The sequence below is a fragment of the Medicago sativa genome, chromosome 6 (assembly GCF_051527215.1).
Source record: "Medicago sativa cultivar Bolivia chromosome 6, Bolivia_mono, whole genome shotgun sequence".
Classification (NCBI taxonomy): Eukaryota; Viridiplantae; Streptophyta; class Magnoliopsida; order Fabales; family Fabaceae; genus Medicago; species Medicago sativa.
Window position 1 is genome coordinate 14,434,378 of NC_140754.1, and position 11,419 is coordinate 14,445,796.

Sequence of the window (11,419 nt, forward strand, 5' to 3'; positions counted from 1 at the left end):
GCATAGATCATACGGTTTCTTTCATGAAGGCTTGTTTCAATCCAAATTTCTATATCTCCAAATTATCTATTATAAAAATTTCTTTGATTTTGCATTATATAGGAATTGAATTGGTTCAATTAAACCAATTAGATTGCAAATGCTGCTATCAATGGATACTATGCTATTGTACCGTACACATAAAAGCTCAAAATTATAACAGTAAATAAAATAAAGAAAATTCACAGTTAAAAAAACAGATAATCATTCAACAATATAATCAAATCAAAACCATGATATGAAATTATCACAAAATACATTGTACCATACACAAGCTAACACAAATTCAAACAAGTAAATCATCGAACAAAAACTTACTTTCAAGAAGTCGATACCAAGCTTTCAACATATCCCTTGGCAGTGAACCACAAAATTTTATTGGTACTTTCAATTCTCTTTGCTCTATTATCTTTCCAATTATAGAGAATTGCTTGGTCTGGTATATTGATCGCTAATATCAATGTATCACCATTCTCGGAAAAACACATTGGTGTCATTCGAGGGCGACGAAAAAATGAATCATTATATAACTCCTGATCTTTAAAATCGTTTAGAAGATTCGTATAACTAATTTTAAGGAATTGAGTCCAAGATTCTTCAACTCCAAATTCCTTCATTTGCCAGATAACAAAATGGGTTTTCTCGGAATCATAAGAAAAATAGAGGCAATCCATCAACACAGAAAGAGTTGGAACATCATGTAGCTCTTCATCACAACATCGAGGGAGCAACAGCCGTGTATATGTCTCTGTCTCCAAATCAAGTGAGATCATCACAAATTGTTCAACCGTACGATTCTTCAAATGACAATAATATCGGTGACGAACACACCAACTAATACTACTTTTCAAATAAACACCATTTCGCACAAACTTACCAAAAGGATGTTTCACCAATACCACAGGCAAACAATCAATGTCTCTCCAATCGTTATCACCAAAAGTAAAAACTCTTACGGCTGTTGTAATATGGTCGCCATCATCCCTTTTCAAACATAAGAACACAATCTTGTAAGTGTCTGTTGAATTATCATAACCAAACGTGAAGTTGCAAACATGTTCCTTGGGCGTGGGATAGTTGCGTAAAGACACCAATGTTTCAGATTTTGTCCTTGTGGCAGGATTCCAAAGAGAGAACGAGTGTTCGTGATAGTCAGCGGTGAAAGAACAATCTTGCATGCACACCAATCCATTGCATGAACCAGCAACCCTACCAGCGTCCTTGTAAAAGAATTGGTGGTAAGGATCGGTAAGGGTTATAGAATGTGAGTTACTCTCCAGCAAACGAGAGATGAGGACTGTCCTAAATTCTCCCGAACCTTCAGATATGTTTGAGACGATTGCGAGGTGACTCCTTCGTGTAGATTGCTTAAGGTGCATTTTGGTAAAGTAGGGATCGGATATTAGGGTTTTCCATGACTTGCAAACACACTTCATCAACATTAGAGATTTTACATCGAGGAACGTCAGGATTTCGAAGATAAGGTGGTCATGGAGAATAACCAGAGGAGGGATATTCATGAGAACGGTTGTTGAAGTTGTACGTGAAACCCTTCGAACTTTTTGTAAAAGAAACCCTAGAAGGATACTCGTGGAGAACAATTTGGTTGTTGAAAGTGATATATATACGCCAATTGTATATTATTTCTTCTTTTTTTTTTAATAAAATTTTACAAAAAAAAATTTTAATAAAATTTTACAAAAAATTGCTGTTTAAAATTTTAAAAGCCGAGTCAATCTTCATTAATTTGTTTTTTTTTTTGGTAGATATTAATTTGTTTTATTTTATCTTTGCCTTAAAAAAAAGTTGTGGTTGGTCAATAATAATATGACATGTGGGCAGTGGTCACACACGATCACCCCAACGCTAACTTAATTCTTCGTTAAGCTTTCACCAACCGTTTTTCTTCTTTTTTTTTTTTTTTTTTCATTTGAGAAGACAGAGATTGTAACTTCCCCCTATTCTCCTCTCATATCTCTATTTTACCCCCATTGAATCATCGCAGCTCATATCCTTTTGATACAAGATGAAAGATTAAACCTTTGTTGCAAAAAGAGAGAGTACTTCTTGTGCATGGAGCTGCACTGTCATTATATTTATATATATATTTCATTTTGATTTCTCCAAAAAAAAAAAAAAAAGAGAGAGTAAGATTTACACATCCATCAACTCTTTGAATTTTCGCAAGACATATACTGTTAGTATTTATGGATTTCAAAATGCCTATTAAGCCAAATATCATTTTTCGTCCTTTTAGTTTGAAACTTACAAAACTAACTTGAGAATTCTGTCAAACTACCTACTTGAAACTTTCGAAACTTAAAAGGATTAACTTGGGAATTCTGTCAACTAAGAGAACCAAAAGTGGTATTTAGCATGTTATTAAAGAAGCAAACTTGCGGTTATTATCTAGTGTGTACTGTTGTATCTGGTATAGAATATGTAATCCACATGTCATAATTATGTTAGAAACAACAATGACAGGATGTAAGACACTGTTTGTAAGTTTTGTCCTTCAAGTATTTAATTTCTACTGTACAATTGAAAATTCAACATTTACTATGCAATTGATCTTTAAATTAATAGTTAAATGAGTTTTTATCTTTCGTCTTGTCGCGGTGTTCGTTTAGTCTCTATTGAAAGATCGACATCAGTCAATTACAAATTCAATCAATGACAACGTTGTAGATCCGGAAGCATGAGTATTTCAATGACTTAGATTTTATCATATTATTTGTAAGCATTTTTCCGTTGTATGCTATTAATTTGGGTACTGTGAGTTTGTTCGCATATTCATCATTTACGTTTTTATCGTTGTTTGTATCTGATGTACTCTATCAATTTAAATGAATGAATATCGTTTTGTTTTTGTCAAAAAAAATCTTTTGAAGAAAACAAAAAAAATTCCTATCATTTAAATTTGAGTGGTGATACATAGACCACCCTATGTGGCAACCCTTCATTGTACACACTTATGTGGCATTTATTCAGTGGATGAGAGAGAAATGAATTGATAAAAGGGAAGAGAAATATAAATAAAAAATGTCATTTGTAGTGGTATGAAAAAAAAAGAAGGTGTCAACCCATAATTTTCCTTTAAATTTATAATAACTAAATATCATCTACGAAAAGTAGCAGTGCAATACATTTTTTTTTTTAATTTCTATTACTCATAATTATTAATATTGATTATTTTTACCATAACATGTCATAAAAAATCTTCATTACTTTTTAAAAACATCAAAATGATGTTTTTTCTTAGGAAATTATTATTTTCTAAAATATAAAAGTTGATAGATAACTTTTTATTTCATAAAAGTGATCATAATTTCATAAAATATCTTGTATGTCTTTTAAAAATATCGGAATGATGTTTTTATTAAATAATATTTTCTAAAATATAACAGTTGACAAGTAAATTTGTATTCTATAAAATTGATCATTAGTATCTTTCGGGAAAAATTTAAGAAAGGAACTTTACAAGTTTACGTGAGTTGGGCTTATGGTCTTACTCGGATCAAACCTCTAGTTTAAAGAGCACTGACAAATGTACATATATTAGTCGCCTATAAAGAGGTTCTCACATCGACAATGGGAGTTGAACCTACAACCTTGTAGGTAATGGCAAATCTAGAAACCCCATTTTGATCATAAACACTAGTTTTTTTTTGTTACATATTTTTTTTGGTTTCTCAGCCGGGAAATCATTAACACTAGTTGACTAATCTGATATATTCTCACTGTTATTAACAACTTAATCAAGCGTGAACCCATTACGACTTTGATGAGAAAACCCCATTTTGAATAGATGTGAGAGTGGTTTTTCTAGGAATTTCTAAGTCCAGGTGGTGGTAGAAATGGGGTGTTGATATTCACCCCACACCCTCCCCACTAGTGATTTTATCTTTTTTTTTTTATTACATTTTATCTTCATATACTAATCCTTTTTATTTAATATTTTTTAAATGTTATTAATTTTAACCAAGTACTAAGAGAGAATTTAATTTTAGTAAATTTAATTGTTGTCTAACTAGCTTCTATATGGCATCAATGTACTTGTATTTTTTAAATGTTATACTAGAAATTAGGATTTTTTTTTAAAGGAAAACTTAGTATATTTTATATAATGGCGTTAGATATTGGAAAATTTTGATTATTGGATTAAATAAAAGAATGATTAAATTATAAATAAAATTGGAAATAAGTCACATGAAAAGTTTGTATTCTCTTTATAATTAATTAATATAGATAATTACTATTTTGTTATATTAATTAGGCTTAAATATGTTTTTCGTCCCTGCAAATAGGGGTCGTTTAAAATTTCGTCCCTGCAATCGCTAATCCTTTTTTTTTGCCCCTGCAAAGTTTAATCACTTAAAATTTCGTCCCTTGACCCAGTTAATTAATGCCATGTCATCTGATTACTGACGTGGCACTGTTAATCTGGTTTTCACTTGTGCGACTCAGCAAATGGGCACGGGAATGGACAAAATTGCCCCTCTTCATCTGAGACCAAGGAAAAATGACGAAAATGCCCTTCATTCTTCTTCTTCAAGAACCCTCTTCTTCTCTTCTCTTTCACCGCTGATTTCCTTCTTGTTCTCTTCTTCCCTTTCTTCTCTTCTGCAGATCGTCTTCTTCTCTTGCTTCTTCTCTTGTTCGTCCTCTTCCTTTCTTTCTCCAACACTGATTTTCTCAACATTGCAAATGTCTACTGATACCTCAACAAGAGACAGCTATGAAACATACTTCAATGGTGGCAAGTTTCCCCCTCAGTCATTGCCCACATCTCGAGGGATGCTTCCACTGTGTCGTTGTTTACCTCCAAAGCCGATGATTATTTACATATCAACGACTTTGGAAAATCCAGGCAGGAGGTTCTGGAGGTGTCGAGATTGGCAAGTAAGTTGTTGGAATTTTACGTTTTTATAGTATTTTAATGACAGTGAATAACATTGGAAATGGTTTGGTATGTAGAAAAAAAACAAAACCTGTAATGAGTGGATTTGGGATGATGAACTTGGGCCAGTTAGCAGACCAATGGTTCAGTGCTATTCAGCTGTTTCAAACTCAAGGGAAGCAGAGTCTGCTCCTTTGAATGCACATGTGAATCGTGAAGCAGATTCTGCAGCTGTGAATGGACCTGTGATTCGTGAAGCTGAGTCTGCAAAGTCTGGAAAGTCTGCCAAGCAATATTGCAACTGTGGTGAAATCTGGGAGAAGAAGAAAGACAAGTGGAAAATGAAGGTGTTGACTGAGAAGAAGAAGGTTGAATGGCTTAAGTGGCTTATCATAGCTAGCTGGTTGATCTTTGCTGTTTTCTTTGTTAAGAAGTGATGTTATGTAGTTTGTGTATTGTGGTCTGTTATGGTGTAATGTAGTGTAATGTACTATCTATTATTAGGGAAATTGTGTTTGTGTAATGTTGTTGGTACCCTATTATGTAATGCGATGTTAATGAATGAAATCATGCCTTGTTAGCTTGTGTCAATGCTTGTTAAATGATTGCTATTAAAGTTTGAAACACAAGTTATAATAGTTGAAAAATTAAAAACCATTCATTTAAAAAGAACTGATGTTCATACTTAGTGTAACAAAAGTTGGACTTAGCCAAGCAAATGACAGAGTTATGTCAATTCAAGTACTGCTATTACATAAGCTGGACATAGCCAAACACAAAATACAAGTCTTAACTTGGACATAGCCAAACACAAAATACAAGTCTTAACCAAGTACTGCTGTTACAAAAGTAGGACATAGCCAAACACAAAATACAAGTCAGTAGGAATCACTAAATATATCTCACATTCTCAACACTTCTTAACAAGGCCAAGCAACTTCCACCTTCATCTCTTAATTTCCTTGGGCTAGCTTCAGCAACATCTTTCCCTGATCCAGTTGCCTCTGCAACTTCTTCATCAACCAGCTCAATTGGGTTTTCCATATCTTTCCCTGGACCATCTTTGATTTTTGGACCTTTCCATATTGTTCTGCTACTCCTCCTAACTTGTTTCACTTTCACTATTGGCTCCACAATTGCTCTAACAACATCTAAGGTCTTAACAGGAGGTTTTGTTGGGGGCATTTTCTGCATAGCAGGTTTTTTCATGACAGGTTGCTGGGCATTGGGTGTTGGTTTCACATCTGTGGTGACATTAGCTGAGGGTTTGATAACTGTGTGTGCATTTTTTGATGTGTGGACATCAGTGTTGACATTAGCACTTGCCTTCACATATGTGTGTGCATTTTTTGATGTGTGGACATCAGTGTTGACATTAGCAGTTGGCTTCACATGTGTGTGTGCATTTTTTGATGTGTGCACAACAGTGTTGACATTAGCACTTGCCTTCACATGTGTGTGTGCATTTTTTGATGTGTGCACAACAGTGTTGACATTAGCACTTGGCACTATAAAGGTGTGTGATTTTTTGGTGGTGTGCACTGTTGTTTGTACATTAGCACTTGGCTTGACAGATGAAGACATAAAAGCCATTGGATTTTTTGGAGGTTTCTTACTCTGTCTTGGAGGAATGAATCTTCTATTGCTCCCAACCTTCCTTTTTTTACTTGCACCCTGAACAGCCTCAGTTATGTCTGGGGTACTCAGTATAGACTCCCCAGTCCCTGCTTGACTCTGACTTGCACTTGCTCCATCAACAGCTTCACTTGCACTTGCACTTGTTTGTCTTGGTGGCTTTCTCTGTTTTCATTCATAAAAGTGCACACATGTTAGCTTATAACTCAAAGTGATTTGATATAAACAGTGAGAATATTAACATGTAAATGTAATACCTTTCTTTTTTGAGCATTGGGGTTGACAGTTAGATTTGGCTTAAATATGTTTTTCATCCCTGCAAATATGGGTCGCTTAAAATTTCGTCCCTGCAATCGCTTGTTTTATCTTGGTTTTCGGGTGTCAAACATTGATTACGTTTGAACCTTTTGAACCGGTGATATCTCATTTTTTCTTGGGAAGGGAAAAAGTAAGCAAAACCCTTGAGAATCGAGGTCCGGGAGTTGTTTTCGCTACGGGAAGGTGTTAGGCACCCATAACGACTATAGTATCCTATAGGAACCGTCTTTAATTTCTACGCGCGCGCTTTATTTTTAAATGCTATTTTGAAAGTGTTTATTTAAACCTAAAGGTATTCTAAGTGAAGAATTGGAGGGAGAAGAATGTGTTTGAATTTTTGTTTTATTTGAATTGAAGGAATTTTGTTCCTTGCCTACGTACCCGTTTAAGGGATCAAATCCACCGTAGTTCTCTTCCAAAAATGTTTTTGTTTTTGTTGGTTGATTTTAAGTTTGAAAATGGGATTTTGAAGAATAGAAAGAGGCCTCAAGGGCATGAGATTTAGAAAAGGTGAGGTGGAATTAGTTATTTGCAAAATATGGTCTAAGTATGATTAAAATTCATTAAAATTTGATTAAGAAAATGAAAAGGACAATTACAATGGGATTTTGATCCCAAGGTTTATTAGAAAATGGTTTGAGTGATATTGTTCATATTTTTTGAAAATTGATTTTTTCTAAGTATGAATCCTAGGCATTCATCTAAACATACAATCCTAAACATACATCTAAACATGCATATTCTAGCTATATATCTAAAGTGAGGTGTGTGCATGTGTCGGTGCTTGTGTCTGTGTACATCGTTAGAGTCCATTGTCCTTATTACATCATTGGCCTAGATACATTCTATGGTCTTGCAAGAAATTTAAATGGTATGAAAGTAAAGTATTACAAAATTCCTAAGTATTACATTCTAATTTTTGCATGAATCTTAAAGTGCAAGAAATAAGATGAATATGGGATGAAATGGGAATGCTTATGAAATGTATGAGACATGAAATGAAATGGTTAGTAACACATGGTAATATCAAAAGAAATAAAGCAAGAAAAACACTATAACACAAAGCATAGAAAACAACCCAAAATAAAGGCAAAATGAGTGCAAAACATGACTAAAATTTGCTCATAAAATGCAAGAGCCATATGACCTATAATTCTCACATTCCAACACACTTTTAAAGGTTTAGAATCAGATTTTGGAATGGGAATTAAGGCAACATGGTTAACTTGACATTTTTGGAAGCAAACTTAAGCATATTTGCATTATTTATTTACACAAGTAACTTGTAAGCTAAGTAACTAATCAAGATTCACACTCATGCAGCAATATCAAACACAAACAGTAGCTAAAACTTCATAAAATCAAGTGGTATAGGTCCCAAATATTCATCAAGAAATTGGAATTGGAATCAAGCAAATTTCCATCAATTTTTAGCACAAAACATCACAAAATAGCAAGAAAATTAACCACATTATTTTTTTACCAATTTTTAATATGTAAAAGTTATCACAAAACAATACAAAATTATCAAGAAATGTGTATGAAAATTTTTAGAACCTTTAAAGAATTTTTAGACACAAGAACATATAACACTTCACAATTTTTTAACAAAAATAGTAAACAATTGACAAGAAAATACCACACATTTTTTAATCAAGATTTAACATGTGACAATATCACAAAAATATCAAGAAAATGGTCAAGAACACATAGGAAATTTTTTTAAGAATTTTCAAAGGACTTTTAGGCTTAAAATGTGCAAGACAATCACTAATTTTAACAAAAATAAAAATAAAAATGCTTCAAATATTTTTCTCAGGCTTTAGCACAAAAAATGTCACAAAAATGTTAGGAAAAATGTCAAGAACACATAGAAAAATATTTAGGAATTTTTTAACAAAGTTTTTGGACAAGCAGGGGTGTACATAGCAATTTTCAGCAAAACGTAGGAAACAGGGGGGTTTGAAAAGCAAGCAGTCAACAGGCATGAACATTGGGCTCAAATCCAAGTGATATGGGTCGGGTAGGGTCAGGAAACGGTTTGAACCGGTTCATTGGCCTATATAAGGCCTTGAACCGGTCCATTGCATCACTTTAACCCATTCTTTCTCTCTCTAGGTCAAATTGGTGCTCTCTCTTCTCTCTACATCGTCGGTGGGTTTCACCGCCGCCGGCGAAGGTTCCGTCGTCCTCTTTCTTGGTTCTAAGACTTATTTCACTCCTTTTCTCGCCACAAACATGGATCCAACACTTAAAACGTAAAAATATTCATGAATCTTTGTAGATCGAGCATGAGATTTTTGATTTTCGAAACATCTTCAGTTTTTTCTTTAATCTTTTTGATGAAAATGATTCAAAACTCGTAGATCTACGCCGATTCATGAATACATACCATTCATGCACTTTTGGCTGAGGTTTTGGAAAGAAAACGAGAGAGGACGAAGAGCTTACCTGCGAGAACGATTTGGAGGAAGCTTCAATTCGTCCTTGGATGTAACATCCCGCCTGTCAGTGTTTGAACTGTATTAGTCGATCGTCCCAGAAAACTTATTTTGGAAGATAGTTTAATGGAGAATATTTATTACGTAATATCAGCGTATTACGGAGTAAGTGTTAGAGACGGATTTAACATGCTTAAAGAAAGGGCAATTTGGTAATTGCGCGGTTAAAGGATATTTATTTGGGAAAGGGACCAAAATATCTCATTTTCTCTTCTTCCTTCTCTCTCTAGGTTGGAGAAAGGATTTTGATCTCCCTTCTCTCTTCTCCATCGATCTCCCTCCTTCTCCTCACCTCACCACTTCATCAAAACTACTTCCTCACATGGCATGCTTCTAGATTATGTTTCTCAACATCTCTTAAGCTTGGGGTTTTGTTTGATTCATCTTTTCTTCCTTTCAAGAATGGATTCAAGTTAGGGTTTTGATCAAGTTGGAAGTTGAAGCATGTTTTGGTGTAAGCTTGGGTTGATTCATGGTTAAGAAACAAAGAGGAAGATGATTGAAGATTGATTAGTAAGCTAAGGCCATGGATGTGAATAAATCAAAAAGCTAGGGTTTGGTTATGTGAAGTGAAGATGATGCTTGAAGCTTGGGAATCATGTGTGAATCATGTTAGGTGAGTTCCTTATATAGCTTTTCCACCTTGAGTTTATGTTTCTGACTTGTAAGATAAGAAATGAAGTTTTTAGGGTTTGCATATAGTATGTAAGCACCCCTTTTCATGCTATGCTTGCTATACTTGCCAATGCTTGCCATTTAAATGTTTTATAAGTTTCCTATGACCTCTAGAATCATACTATGCATAAAGATATTTGGTTTTGAGGCTTTTGGGTCAAGAACACCTATTATGCAGGGCTGGACTGTCACAGCTCGCCTCGCGAGCAAGTGAGCTCGCCTTGGCGAGCAAGACAGCCGAACCAGGGGTACTGCTCGCCCCTAGCTCGCCTTGCGAGCAATGCAACTCGCCACGGCGAGTAATGCTGCTCGCCTCGCGAGCAAGACAGTGCTTACGGCATTGTTTGCTCGCCTCAGGTCTTGTTGACGTCCTTTAAGCCGGTGTTACCCGAGCAATCTTTTATGAAATAAACCCCTTAATCCAAGATTCTATTGGCTAATTTTGAGTAAAGTTTTCTTGAGAAGAAGCAAGTATTTGGCATAGTTAGCAAAGCAAGGCAAAGAAAGAATAGTAAGTTAAGAGCAGGTAGCAAGTCAACCTTTAAGAAAGGGAAGAACTAGAGCCTCGGTATAGTTATCGAGAACTAGAATAGTTAGAAAGTCATAGAATGCTTTGCAATGGTAATATGCTCGATAGACGCGAGGTAATGTGAGTATTATCTTCGCATAGAAGTTAAGTGCCATACGAGTATGGTAAGATGTGAATCGAATTATATCCATTCACAAAGTAAGTTATGCAAGCACATAGTTACCTCTAGTGGGATCGTCTAGGGATCCGAGGTAAAAGAGTTAGCATGTTAAGTTAATTTTCATGCATAAGACTAAGACTTATAAGAAAGAAAGAGTGTCATGTCTCTTGTTGTCCAAATTGGATTCAAGGGGTTCCCCAAGGGGAATGGTTAAGCCGCAAGGGAGCCGCATTTCACTAAGCTAAGGTGCCGTGTCTTTTGTATTCCATCCAAGGTTGGGTACAAAAGGTTCTCCAAGGGGAACGGGGTAAGCCGTAAGGGACCCGCACGTTCACTAAGGGAGTCCGGTGCGCTCTTGCTAAGCATTTCACCGGTAGTAAGGGATTATCTTCCGGGGTTACTCCACTCGGGACTAATCCATAAAATGAATTCAAGATAATTGTTTGTTACACGGTAACATAATCAATGAAGCTGACTATGCATATTCATCATACATTTATGTGTTATGTCATAGAGCCTTGGCATAGACTGTCAAGAACTAGAAAGAACTTAGAAGTAAATAGTCAAGAACTAGTAAGCTAGAAAGAGTCACTTTTGTAGCAAGAGATGATATGTTGTTAGATGCAACATATTCAAGTAAGCAAGTTAAGAGAGTTATACCG

General features: G+C 35.0%; 1 protein-coding gene across 1 annotated transcript; it reads right to left on the reverse strand.

Moving 5' to 3' along the window:
- Positions 1-359: 359 nt before the first annotated feature.
- On the reverse strand, positions 360-1,585 carry LOC146913073 (F-box/kelch-repeat protein At3g23880-like). The gene has a single exon (XM_085720865.1). The coding sequence runs from the start codon at positions 1,557-1,559 to the stop codon at positions 360-362; it is 1,200 nt and encodes a 399-aa protein (XP_085576991.1). The 5' UTR covers positions 1,560-1,585.
- Between the last annotated feature and the right edge of the window lie 9,834 nt (positions 1,586-11,419).

Coding starts and splice junctions, on each gene's coding strand:
- LOC146913073 (XM_085720865.1), bottom strand. CDS start 1,559: ATGAATATCCCTCCTCTGGTTATTCTCCATGACCACCTTATCTTCGAA.